Source organism: Giraffa tippelskirchi, chromosome 10 (genome assembly GCF_054371585.1).
Source record: "Giraffa tippelskirchi isolate mGirTip1 chromosome 10, T2T-mGirTip1v1.2.pri, whole genome shotgun sequence".
Classification (NCBI taxonomy): domain Eukaryota; kingdom Metazoa; phylum Chordata; class Mammalia; order Artiodactyla; family Giraffidae; genus Giraffa; species Giraffa tippelskirchi.
Genome location: NC_137284.1, coordinates 92,521,891 through 92,535,223, shown reverse-complemented (window position 1 = coordinate 92,535,223; position 13,333 = coordinate 92,521,891). Strand labels below are relative to the sequence as shown.

Sequence of the window (13,333 nt, the reverse complement as noted above, 5' to 3'; positions counted from 1 at the left end):
ATATTATATAGCTACACTGAAGTGTGAACTGTCTGTCTTCGTGGAATTGAAAAACTGCCACAACAAAAAATGCAGGTATCACCTCATTCCTGAAAATTCTCTAGATATATAGGAAGTCAGAGATACAGATTAAAATTTAATTTCCACATATAATAGTACTGCAGTGATAGAAAGATGAATATTATGGTTGGCGATAAAAAGGAGAAGGTGGATTAAAATTATAGAAAAGCTCTTTAAAGTGGGACAGACCTAGTCTACCTCATTATGTTATTCGCAAATATTTATTTAGGATCCCATCCTTTTCTGGGCACTGCCTAGTAAATAGCAATAGGCAGAAAGGGCTTATTACTTTATGCCGAGCACAACACTGTTTGCCTTTCATGAGCTTTGTCATTAAATCCTCACAATAACGCTTCACATAGGATTATTATCCCCATTTTATAGGAGAGGAGATAGAGGCTTAGAGACTTGAAGTAATTTCCCCTAGGTCGTATCGTTATTAAAAATGACGGAGAAGTCTGCTTTCAAATCCACGGCTGCTTGGTGGTGGAGCCTGGAGCCTGAGTCTTTAAATGTCTCTGTAAACGGGGCGTTACTGAGCTTTCACTATGGTACCAGGTGCCAGGCTCTGTAATCCACGTGAGAATCCTCCAGGTAAGTGTGGTTATCATCGTCTTTCAGTTTCGCTGTGCTCTGTATTCTCCCCAGAGGTCGTTTGGCTGTAGCCTGTGGTAGATTCTGTGCTCGCATCAGATATTCATGCCAGCTTTCTAATGCCCATTGGATGAAGCTGTTCGCTTCAACAATTTGGAAAAACTATTTTAGCAGCTTTGAGAGGCTATTTCTGTACAAATCCATTGTATTTTATGCAACTATTTATTTTCCTTTTTCCTTTACATCTCATATTCCTTGTATTTCTAGAATTAAGATTCTTAAAAAGAAAAAAATTGTTTTACCCTTTAAAAAAATCTGAAAACTATTGAGGTCTACTTTGAAATTTCATGACTGCCTGTAGATTTCAGTGGCACTGTGTTTTATGTTTGACATGTGAATGTTTAAGATTTTGAATAGGAAAACATTTACAAATAGGAAATCAGCTTTATATATATGAAATAGTCTGGGTAATAGGACCATGTCAAGTTTTTTTCACATAAAATTATGTTCTTGGGTTAGTGGTTAGTATTTTAAAGGAAATGTGTTAGATTTTTCCCCTTTTTCCTGTTTTATTTTTATCTCACTTTCCATTTTAGTCTATGATCTATTTTTCCAAATCAATATGAGCAATGATCTTTTAATTAAATAGAATTGGCACTTACATTTCTGTTGCAGATAGCATTGTCAGTCCTCTCCTAAAAGGACAAGTATATTATCTGCTCGGTAACTGGGTGTTGCTGTTCACTTGTGCTGTACTGCAAAGGAGGAGGGGAAATTAAGGTGTAAAACAGAAGTGTTTTTCTAAAGGAGTTAGGGAGTAGGTACTAAATGTATCTTTAATTAAAAGACAATCAATAAATTTTAACAAAGATTAAAATATTTTTAATCTAAAAATTTGGATTCTGGTTTAATATTTCATTCTTAAGTGACAAAAATGATTCACTGAGCCATATTTTTCAGGGCTGGTGAAATATAAGTAGCCAAGGGTTGCCCATCTGTTCATTACAGTCTGTAACTTTATTATCCTAGCTTCTCAAATTATCTAGTAAATTGAATCCAGTTGTTAGCATTTTTAGTTTGTATTTCAATTTGCCGCATTTAAAATCATCTTGGAGAGCCATGCTAGTTCTACCTTAAAAAAGAAAACACCCCTCTGCTTGGCAGAAATGGTACTTCCTGCTTTCATAAACAGTCATGTGCATAGTTTAGCAAGGCCTGATGCCTCTGGAGCTTTTTCCCTTTATAGCACCATTGAATCCCAGTCCTGACAGAAGTACTGCGAATCTTGTGGCCTCATTCTGAACAAAAGGGATTAGAGAAGAAAAATCTCTTGATATAAGGCTTGAAAGCAAGGGCAGGCAATCTTGGTTGTGAATATTTTCTGATTTTTCCAGAAATCAAGCAGAAGATTGAGCTGCTGATGTCAGTTAACTCTGAGAAGTCGTCCTCTTCAGAAAGGTACAGCTACATCTCTTGCATGAACAATTAATGGTGTAGCCTTGCTAAGAAACAAATCAGGGCACATTGCTTTCTTGTCAAGTTTGCTATATAACGTATTGTACTGCATGCTGGTCATTGTGCTGTTTTGAAGATGTGTATTTGGGTAAGCTGTTCTGCTTTTACAAAAAGGGTAATTGATTTTTTTTTTTTTAAATAGTGAAGCCTAATCAGCTGCAGCATGCACACCATAACACAGCAGACCACTGGCTTATGTGTGACAGCTGTTGAAGGCTTTAAAAAATAATTTACTTAGCTAAAAAATAAACAAAAATCTTGCTTTTTTTAAGGAAATAGTACTAGGTTTTCTTCCTATATTTTGAGGTTGTTGCTACACAAAATTTCCAGTATTATTTGTAAGGTCTAGGTTAAAAATACTTAGCTTTTGGTTGTAATAAATATTTTCTTGTGTGGAAAGGGAGTGCCATTTGTAAATAGCTTAGGAATTGCAAACCCACATATTAGTCACATTCTGAAAGAGAGATACGATGCTTCTTCAAGTCTGTGCTAGGAAATGGAACAGTCACTGCATGCAGTAATGGTTCATGCCTGCAGGTAAGGACAAAATGACTCAGAAGTATTTTTAAAGCGATTATTTTATCTGTCAATCAAATGATTATACCTGTAAGGAGATATTTCCATAAAATGCCTGTTTAACTTAATAAATAGAATTAAGATACATTTCTCTCAAGTCAGAAATGAGACTATAGTTGCCTATTTTTATATGTAAATGTGTGTTCACTTCTGTTTACCAAAATGGTTTATACTACATAATATTTTAAATTGAAGTTCTTGGGCATTCAATTGGTACTTACTTTTCTGTTGGTTACTTAATAGTTTATACCTAATGTTGATATTTTTATATTTAAGATGTGTTGCTTTATCTCATCCCTGGTTACTCTTCAGGATTGTCTTTTTGTTCACATTTAATATTTAGGAAGATATTATGGAGAAATAATTTGCTAGTTAAAGAATGATGTAGGAAAAACACCAGAAAAACAATAGGTGAAGAACCCAGCATGGTAAAACGAATTCAATTATAGTACACTAGTGTATGGAGGACATGATCTGATGGCAAAATGATGACATTAAATTGATTTATTAGTATAATTGGGTGAAAGGCGTCTGGCTTTAATTTAGGGAATTATAAATAAGGAAGATATTACTGCTTTCTTTATAGGTTGAAAATAGAAAAATTTAGACACATTTGTGTTTATTTTTATGTGGCTTCTAACTTCTCGTTTGTGCCTAGCTATCCCATTTTAAGCGTTCTTTTTTGCTGAGATAAAAAACAATCTTCAGCCTTGTGAATATTCTGCCAGTAAAATGGTGGTGATGGGAAGGGGAGAGGAGGGTGGTGTAAATAGTGAATGGACTGGGTGCCAACTGTAATGGTAGAGTTTTGTTACTAGGAAGAGCATTTTTAATGGCATGACAACAGTAATTATGTTGGCTTTTTGGGTATCATGTTTTCTCTACTGAGAAATTGAAGGTTGAACAGAATGGATGAGTATTACCAAGAAACAAGTTTGGAATAGGTGAGGCTTTTATGGTTAAAATATACTCTTATAAGGAAATATTCTAAAATATTTTGTGAAAGGGAGGATGAATGCGGACATGATTTAAAAGTTTAGAAATCAGCCACTGTGCTTATGACAACTTTATACACATTTTTACCAGATCTTGCTTGCTATATTATTTTGGGGGTTGTTCACACATATATTTAGCAATTGTGATATGCTGACCTAATGGGTATTAATGTAGTTTATGGATCAGCCAACACTTTGCCAACATAGAAGTTGTTTTACTAATGTAGGCATATTAAAAATAGAAATTACTCTCCCCCCCATTTAAAAAATTATACAATGATAGTCATTCGTGTTTTTTTTTTAATTTATTTGGAAGAATTTGAAAACAAGAATCTGAAGTTTAAAAAAAAATTACAGCCTAATTATACTATATTCGGCCTACAAATGTAATATAGTATCATGTAGCATTGCCACTAAACTCTGCAATTCCTTGTTCTCTAATCACCTAAATTTTTAACATCTTTGACTGTTGTATTTTAAATTAGTTATTTGAAACATGGCATGAATCTTAAAGATATTTGGAATTTACCTCTGGTCAGTATTTCTATGTATTTACTGGTTAAAAAAGAATGAAGAAACTTGTCTTTCTTTAAAGAGAAGAGAAGCTAATTGTAAAAACCAAGTTATCTTTTGTTATGATTGATTTTTGTTTACTGTCTGCAGTGTAGCATGCTCTTTGAATGTTTGGGAGAATCAAGTGGAGGAATGATGTTTTTAAGTACAAAATACAATAGATATACAAACAGTGATGTGATGTTCCTAATAATCTTAATAGATCTCAATACACCTTGAAGTTTATTTATTCATTTTTAACACCTTAAACAGAATGAGGGGGACCCATCCAACGTCATTTGGCAGGGGAGGTGTGGAGCACTTCTTTTCAGAATGGCTGACTCATAGGACAAAAACAAGCTGGGTGACAAAAGTTACAATTTATTTTTTGGTTTTATGTTTTGGAGAGAGAAAAAAAAATGTTAGCTTACCTATTTTAAAAATTAAGGATGGAGAACACTATTGAATGAATAAAAAGCCAAATGATTCTAATTATTGCCAGTTAAAAGGAACACATATATGTGGCAAGAGTGCCCTTCTGCAGATTTTAGGAATAAACCTTACAGTGAGTATTTTTCTGTTAATTGAGCTACTGTTAAATAGATGAATATTCTATTCAGCTTAAATATGATAGAGGCAAGGGTCAGGCACAATTTTACTTCTTCATCTACTGATACTTACTGTTTAAAAAAAAAAGCCACGCATATTTATTTGATACAAAAATTAAGTTTTCAGATATTTGCTTCTTCTTGCCTTTTCCTAGCTAGAACACTCCAGGGAAGTGGAAATTTATGGGGTTACAGTCGGTGGAGAAGAAGAGGATGGTAATAATGATAATACCTAGGAAAAAATGTAATGATTATTTATTCAGCATTTTCAGATGATCATTTATTAAACATTTTCAGATACTAGTTCTAAGTGAGGAGAAAGTGTGTGTGAGGGAGTGGAGTGCTGTTGGAAGGACTCTGATAAATCATTCCCAGAAAGGTCCTGAGTGAACAGAAAGCACTTTGCCCTACTACAAATTTTTTCAGACTCTATTACTGCTTCTTCAGTGAGCTCATGAACAAATTCAGACCATACTTAATACAGAAGATTTGAGCCCAGAGTGCTGAGAGCTATGATCCCCAGTCCATCTAGGCTGAGTTCAGGAAGAGTTGAGGAGGTAAGAGATAAGGGGCTTGAGAAGCTGAGAATCTGCATTCACCGTAAGCGTTGCCCACATCTGCTGTTATAAAATGTGAATGAATGATGTGATTAATAAGGTTCACAGTCACTCAGAAATTAAAGGAGTATCAGTGCCTTGTAGGAAATGGAAATATCAGTGCCTTGTAGGACCATTTCTTGTGCATGTGTTTCTTACTATTTTTCTTTTTTTGCTGTCAAAAGGGGTCTTTATATTGGAATAGATAAGTAGTATCCTAGATCTTTAGCATCCCACAAAGCTAGCACATACTTGGCAAATTGCTAGCTACCTTTTAAAGAAGAGAGAAAGGGAGAGGGAGAAAGTATCATAAAAATAATTATGCTGTGGCCTATATTCTACCAATGCTGTGTAGACAGAGTTGGTAAGAGGTGATGGAGATGGGTGTGTTGCTCCTCCATTCATATAAGGGCATTTGAAATACATAAAGAACCTGTGCTGTGTGGCATGTGGGATCTTAATTCCCCAACCAGGGATGGGACCCGTACCTGCTGCATTGGGAGTATGGAGTCTACAGCACTGGGCCACCAGGGAAGTTGCGAATCTGTGCTATTTTTGTGTATGGATTTTAGTTCCTTTTCTTACTTTGGTGCCTATTCAAGTGAAGAGAAAAAGGGCATATGATAATAATGCGTGGTTGCAGAAAGCAAAAAGAGAAGTCTGGAAGAATCAGGAGAATGGAAGGGAAAGGATAAATAAAGATCTCACCATATGAAGAGAGAAGAGAGTAAAGGATGTTCAGTGGAAAATGATCCAGGATCAGGGGGTCTTTTATTTGCTCTGATGTTGAGTTTATTTTTCTCCATGTTGTTGTGGTGAAGTAGTTGTGAGAGGAGAGCCAAATTTTATAAGATTCTCTCTTCATTGAACCTGTCCCCTCCCCATTCCAATACAAAGGGTAGATGGGCCTCAATGATCACTATTTTTCCCCTTTCCACCTGTCACTCTGACATTCTTGGCTTTCTTTCTGTATTTGCAGGATAGAAGCGTTTGAGACATTTTTCTTGAGTTTGAGATGAGATAACTGTGGCTTACTGGGTTGTCTTTCATCTATTCTGTCTTTATGCTTTCTTCTGCTTTTATTTATTATTTAGCAATATTTACATTTTAGTTGTATATGGGAAAGTGTGTAGATCACAGATCATTATAAAATTCAGTTTGATTTTTTTTTCTTTCTTGTGTAGTTTATGTGTTGTATCTAAATCTTGGCCAAGTCCATGGTCACTAAGGTTTTCTTCTAGATTTGCATATAGAAGTTTTCAGCTCTTAATATTTAAGTCTGATTAATTTTGGGCTTTAGTATTAAGGTAGAACTTGAAATTGTTTCTGTACATGACTAGTCAGTTGCTTCATCTCTTTTTGAGTAATATATGTGTATATATACACACACACACGCTCTCTCCGTACTTTTTGTCTTCTCCCAGTGTTACCTATGTGAGATCCATCTGTGTTTTCCTGTGTAGTTGTAGTTGATGCAGTCTCATTGCTGTACAGTATTCACCATATGAATATACCTAACAGTAGATAAATAATATGTTCTACTATTGATGAGCTTGTGGAATGTTTGCAGTTGGTAGCTATTAGAAGTAGTGCTGCTGTGAGCATTTGTATACATGTCTTTTGGTGAATGAACCTTTGCATAGCATTTCTGTTGCGTGTATTCCTAGGAGTGCAGTTGCTGAGCTTTGGTGGATATTGCCAACTTTCCAAAGCAAATGTGCCAGTCTGTACTCCCACCAGCTGTGCTCCAGGTCTTTGCCAGCTGGCTTCTGTATATTCTTTCTCTCTTCCCTTCCCTTTCCCTTTCTCTCCTTACTTCCTATTTCTTTTAGCATTCTGGTGGATGTGCCAGGGTGACCTAGAGTTTAACCTTTTTTGAAGAGGACTAGAAGCAGATAGGGGACTATTTCTGAGTTCCTAAGGTGGCTCAGTTGGTAAAGAATCTGACTGTAATGCAGAAGACCTGGCTTTGATCCCTGGGTTGGGAAGATTCCCTGGAGAAGGAAATGGCCACCCACTCCAGTATTCTTGCCTGGAAAATCCCATTGATAGAGGAGCCTGGTGGACTACAGTCTGTGGGGTCACAAAAAGTCAGACGTGACTGAGCGGCTAGACCACCAGCAAAGATACTTAGGAAGAAGATCAGAATGAGAAGTTTAGACCAAACAAGAACCAGAGGGTATGGCCATCTGAGGTACTGCTCTCCCATTCATGACTTCTAGTCTTTTACCTGGATGTCGGAGAAGGCAATGGCACCCCATTCCAGTACTCTTGCCTGGAAAATCCCATGGACGGAGGAGCCTGGTGGGCTGCGGTCCATGGGGTCGCTTAGAGTCGGACACGACTGAGCGATTTCACTTTCCCTTTTCACTTTCATGCATTGGAGAAGGAAATGGCAACCCACTCCAGTGTTCTTGCCTGGAGAATCCCAGGGACGGTGGAGGCTAGTGGGCTGCTGTCTATGGGGTCGCACAGAGTCGGACACGACTGAAGCGACTTAGCAGCATCAGCAGCAGAGACCATAGGTATTCACATCAGTTTTTAGATTTGGTTTTAGTAACAAAATTATCCCTTCAGCTGAACCTTATTAGAAACCTTTCATGCAAAACATAAAAAAAGTGTAAACAGGGAAGCAAGAAAGTGACCAGACCTCCACAGTTGTTGATACTCAGCCACCCCAGCCCTGAGAACCCCTCCCTAGAGTTCTAGTCCTTGCTACTTTAAAACCCTTGGTGGAGATAGGCCCCATAGGTCTGATGAAGAAATTAGGACTTTTTTGATGTATTTTGGTCTAAGTGTAGTTGTTCCTTAATTATTTTGTTAGTTTGTTACCTATTTAAACTTCGATTCTGTATTCTGATGCCTCTTGAGAGGGTTGCCATATTACAGCCATTTGAAACCTTCCAGACTGCAGATCTGCTCAGGTAGGTAACTCCACTTTACAGACTCTTCTGCTGTCTTCCTGTTGTTCTTGGCCTAAAGGTGAACTCCATACCTGGGTCATTGAGCACTGGTACTCTTCAACCTAGCCTCAGACTCCTCCACTTTGGTCAAGTTTCTCTTGCCTTGCTATTTTGTATCTCCTAACCCTCTCATCTCAAGGAAGCCCTGTCTTGGTCAAATTATGCCTATTATAAGCCATTACAGAACCATGCATCTTTCCTTTGTAGCATTTGTCACAGCTGCTGTTTGTCAATGGGGAGTATCAGTGACATTTGGTTTACTTACTGGTTTATTTACTATTAGCCTCAGCTTATGATCTCAAATGCAGAAGTGCTCTCATCACAAAATATTTTTTATGTCATCATTTTCAGCTTATAAATTATGAACTTTGTGCAAAGGCTTTTTTTTTTTTTTTTTGGTGTAGGGAGATACTGATTTCTATGGTATTGGCATAGATTAAGTCCATTTTATATATATAATCATATGATCATGTATATGTGTGTGTGTGTTAAGTTGCTTCAGTCATGTCCGACTCTTTGCAACCCCATGGACTATAGCCCGCCAGGCTTCTCCATCCGTGGGATTCTCCAGGCAAGAATACTGCAGTGGGGTTCCTTGCCCTAAGCTAATTTAACTGTTAATGTCAGGGTTACACATCTTAGCTTTTTCTATCACCAAAAAAATACACAGTTTATTGTTATATATATTTACATTTGTTTTGATGCAAAATAGAAATTAAAGTAAATCTGAACATGCTCCATCTTGGTTCTGTACTGGTAACATCAAGCCATATAGCCTTTTATTTCCAAATGTTAGTATTTCAGATATCACATTGGTGCTTTTTGTCATGGTTTACACTTCACCTTCTGCTGTTAACATCTTGTTTTGTTTTGTTTTTTTAATGGTTTACGGTGATAAAATACATAACATAAAAACATAAAATTTTATAATCCTTTTTAAATGCTAATTTTCTTTAAAAGGGAATCTTTGTACCCCTCCCAGAATGGGAGAACCAGTATCAGTTGCCTTTAAAAACAATTGCTATTAAATTCTGTCTAGATTCTCTTGTCTGATAAAGCCTTCAGGCCTGAGCCATATGCTCTTTCTGTTTACAAGGGAAATTAAATTGGCAGGTGTCATAAAAGAGCTTAAATATGTGTGAGTACCAAAGTGAGGCTTGCTCTTTGATATATTCTAATAGATTTAAAGAACCTTGGGAGAGGGGTCATTTTCTTAGTATGTGATTCAATACCTAGTCCAGAGTATCATCTCAGATCATTTTATGTACCAGCAGTGGCACTTCCTCTTCACTTTGGAAACCCCTCCCCCAAATGGTAGTTCAGGGAAGTTTTGAACTAATGTGAGCTGCAATGGCAATAATAATAAAAAAATAACTCTAAGCAATCATATTGCAGATTTCCTTTGAGGCAGAAATTAATGTGCCAGTAGTTGGAAGAAATTAAGACTAACTTTGGTATAGATTACATTTGTCATGCATCCATTCTCAGTTCTTGGAAAAGAACCTGATGCTGGGAATGATTGGGGGCAGGAGGAGAAAGGGGCAACAGAGGATGAGATGGTGAGATGGCATCATCGACTCAATGAACATGAGTTTGAGCAAACTCCAGGAGATACTGAAGAACAGGGAAGCCTGAGGTGCTGCAGTCCATGGGGTCACAAAGAGTCGGACACGACTGAGCATCTGAACAACATCATCATCATCAGGTCATCCAACCAACATGTATCAGCAGCTGCCATGTGCTGGCCAGTCAGTTGTTGGGAGACCAGGGAGCAGCAATGGCAACACAAAAGCAGAAGAGATTTTGGTAGGTGGCTTACCCCGACATACCCTGGTTGTTGGGTGTGCAGTGCCAACAATGAATGACTGCATCATGAATGACTTTATGGTGGGAGGCTATTAGCACTCTTTGAAAGGATTAAAATAACCAATAATTGCATATTTGGAGGGTATATATTAAGGCTATAGCTATGGTGAAGGGTTGCAAACACAATTGTCTACTGAAGGCTACTGTAAGGGAGCTATGAGGGCCTGGTGGGGACTTTAGCAAATTGGCAACCACAACCCCACCTAAAGAGATGGCAGCTGATCAGCTGTTGCTGATTACTGCTATGTTGAAATACAGACCAAGTTGTGCGAGTTTCTGTGATTTTCAGGGAAAGTTGAAAATTTGGTTTTCATGTAAGGTGTCTCTTATTTTAATTGAGAGTGCAGATTAGAAAACAAAACAAAGCAGAAACTTGTACCAGTCTTTTTTTTTTTTTTTTTTTTTTAAGAGTATCTGTTTTCTAAATTCAGTTCATGGTAAACATTTTTTCTACTGTACTGTGGCACATGGATTTACAATTTGTGTGCCACAGACCTGTGCAGATTTATTTTCAAGGAATTTCAAATCATATGAGTACTAAGCATTATCTGTAGAATATAAGTCAAACAATTGTCTTGTTAAGGGATGTATTTATAGGTTTTCTTGACATTTCAATATGCAGAAATACTGATGACCTCTCCTCTAATAACCACATGCTAATAAGATACCTCAAATTCTATGAGATCAACTGTTATAGAGTAGAAATGACCTCCAAAAGAGAGGCATTTTTCAGATGGGGGTGCTGTTATGTTTGTTTATTTACAGATATTTACTAAGTACCCAGTATGGTGGAACTTAAACTTTAATAAGTAATCTGAAAATTACAGAGGTAGAACAGTGTTCTGTTTGAATGACTGCCACTTCATCTTTTGCCCCTTTCCTCCTTTTTCCTCTTTGCTTCCATCTCTCCCCACAAAAAAGATTTTAAAGCTAGTTAGACATAAGAGAAGAGTATTTGATCCCTGGATTGGGAAGATCCTCTGGAGGAGGAAAAGGCAACCCACTCCAGTATTCTTGCTTGGAAAATTCCATGGACAGAAGAGCCTGGAGGGCTATAGTCCATAGGGTTGCAAAGAGTCGGACATGACTGAAGCAACTTAGCGCACACACACTCAGGGAACTAGATGCTACAACTAAGACTCAGTGCAGCTAAATAAATAAATTTTTTTTTTTTAAAGCACAATCACGTATGTATACCTGTGGCTGATTCATGTTGACGAATGGCAACAACCATCACAATGTTGTAATTATCCTCCAATTAAAGTAAATTAATTAAATAAAAAATAAGCAACACAGTCCTACTGTATAGCACAGGAAACTATATTCAATATCTTGCAATAAATGATAAAGGTAGAAAAACTGAAAAAGCATGTGAAGTATATATATGTATATAAAAGTATATATATGTTTATGAATATATATGTAACTGGATCACTTTGCTGTACAGTAGAAACTAACAGAACAATGCAAATCAACTATACCTCAGTTTTTAAAATTTCTTAATAAATAAATAACCTAAAAAAATAAAAGCACAATCACACTCTGCTTTTTTTTTTTTTTAAAGCCTATGAAATACATTTTTCTTCAAGCCTGTAAAAGGAGGTGATTCCGTATTTGTTTGGATGGGTAGATATGCTCTAAAGACAGACAGTTTGCCTGTTGGACCCTAAGTATTTTTTCTGTGTTGTATATGGTTAATCATGATTGCAGGATACCCAATAATCATGAATATGAAATATTAAAATATAAAATGTTTGGCTCAAAATTTTCTGTCAACAGTTTGTGACAGAAGTCTTTGTATGGTGTATATGTAAAACCACTTCTGTAAATTATCTGAAATACACTAAGCCATGCCTGTACAATGGACTTTCCGTAGTGGTGGAAGGTTCTATAACATGGTCATGCCTTACTGAGCCTTTGGTAAGTTGCTCTCATGACTGAAGAATAAATTTTAAATTTTATTTAATTTTAGCTTAAAATTTATAACCACTGAATAATATTTTCAGATGGGAATGCCAATGAACTCTGTTGTCTTAACCTTTCTTTTTTCATTTAGAAAAGAGTATTATTTTCTTTATTATTTTTCTTTCCTGACCTCCACTCTATCCTTTTCCATTTTCTTGTTGTTTTGCTTTTTATCCTGACAATATTTCCTTTACTTGAACTCAAATTGATAATTCAAAGGCATTCACTAGTTATTTGTCCTTTGGTAAAGGTGTTTTTAGTTCCTCTTTCTATTTTAAGGGCAAAAAATATCACTTAACTATTTGCCATTGCACCACTTAACTAAATTTTAAGTCCTCTTTTTAATGTTGTACTAACATAACAGTGTCCAAGTCTGTGTTGTATCTGATTTTATGGTTTAAGGTATTTAACACATAACCACATACACATATTATGTTCAGATTGTTCTTGGCCTTGTTTTAGCCAGAATTTAAACAAAAGCCAAAGACTTAAACCACTGGACTGCTATGGAAAGCTGCACTGGCACTGCGGTGGGCATGGGTTCAGCCCCTGGTCTGAGAATCCCTGCATGCTGCCAGGCACTCCCTTCCCTTCTCCAGAATCTGTCCTTGTCCTATTCACTAGCCTTTTTGCCCCTTAACAGTTTTGTATTGATTCTGATAATACCCCCTGGATTCTGAATGAAAAAGGGCATCCTATTTTAGGGGTCAAGATAATCCTTAGTTTGCAGGAGGAGCCTTTGTTTAATGCGGGGCTGAAGAAAGTTTACAGCAATGTTGCGTACAAAATTATACTCATTTATGGAAAAGGAAGTCTGATGGAATTAAATACAGAATTGTGGGGGAAAGTTTTTTTTTTTTATTTTGTTGCTCAGCTCATTTTCTTAAGAGATTAAATGTTTGCTTTTATAATTTGACAGTCTGTGTTTGAATAAATGAAAGACTTCTCTAGCGGAATCCTTGGCTGCCTATGATGCAGTTCAACACCTTGGTCTGTTATATGTGATTTTCTCTTTAGGACTGTCAATTTTTTTCTGGGCTTTT

General features: G+C 36.6%; 1 protein-coding gene across 48 annotated transcripts in view; it reads left to right on the top strand.

Annotated features, from left to right (window-relative positions):
- SRPK2 (SRSF protein kinase 2) overlaps positions 1 to 13,333 on the top strand; it is a 242,472-nt gene that overhangs the window by 98,326 nt on the left and 130,813 nt on the right. For 22 of the 48 annotated variants that reach the window (XR_014067240.1, XR_014067251.1, XR_014067250.1 and 19 more), the window contains one exon: positions 2,049 to 2,112. The exons of the other annotated variants lie outside the window; for them this stretch is intronic. Coding sequence is in view for 13 of the 22 variants with exons in the window: in XM_081535864.1 (XP_081391990.1) it covers positions 2,049 to 2,112 (64 nt within the window). In the remaining 9 variants the exon portion in view is untranslated. The remainder of the gene's footprint in view (positions 1 to 2,048; positions 2,113 to 13,333) is intronic. 48 annotated transcript variants of the gene reach the window in all.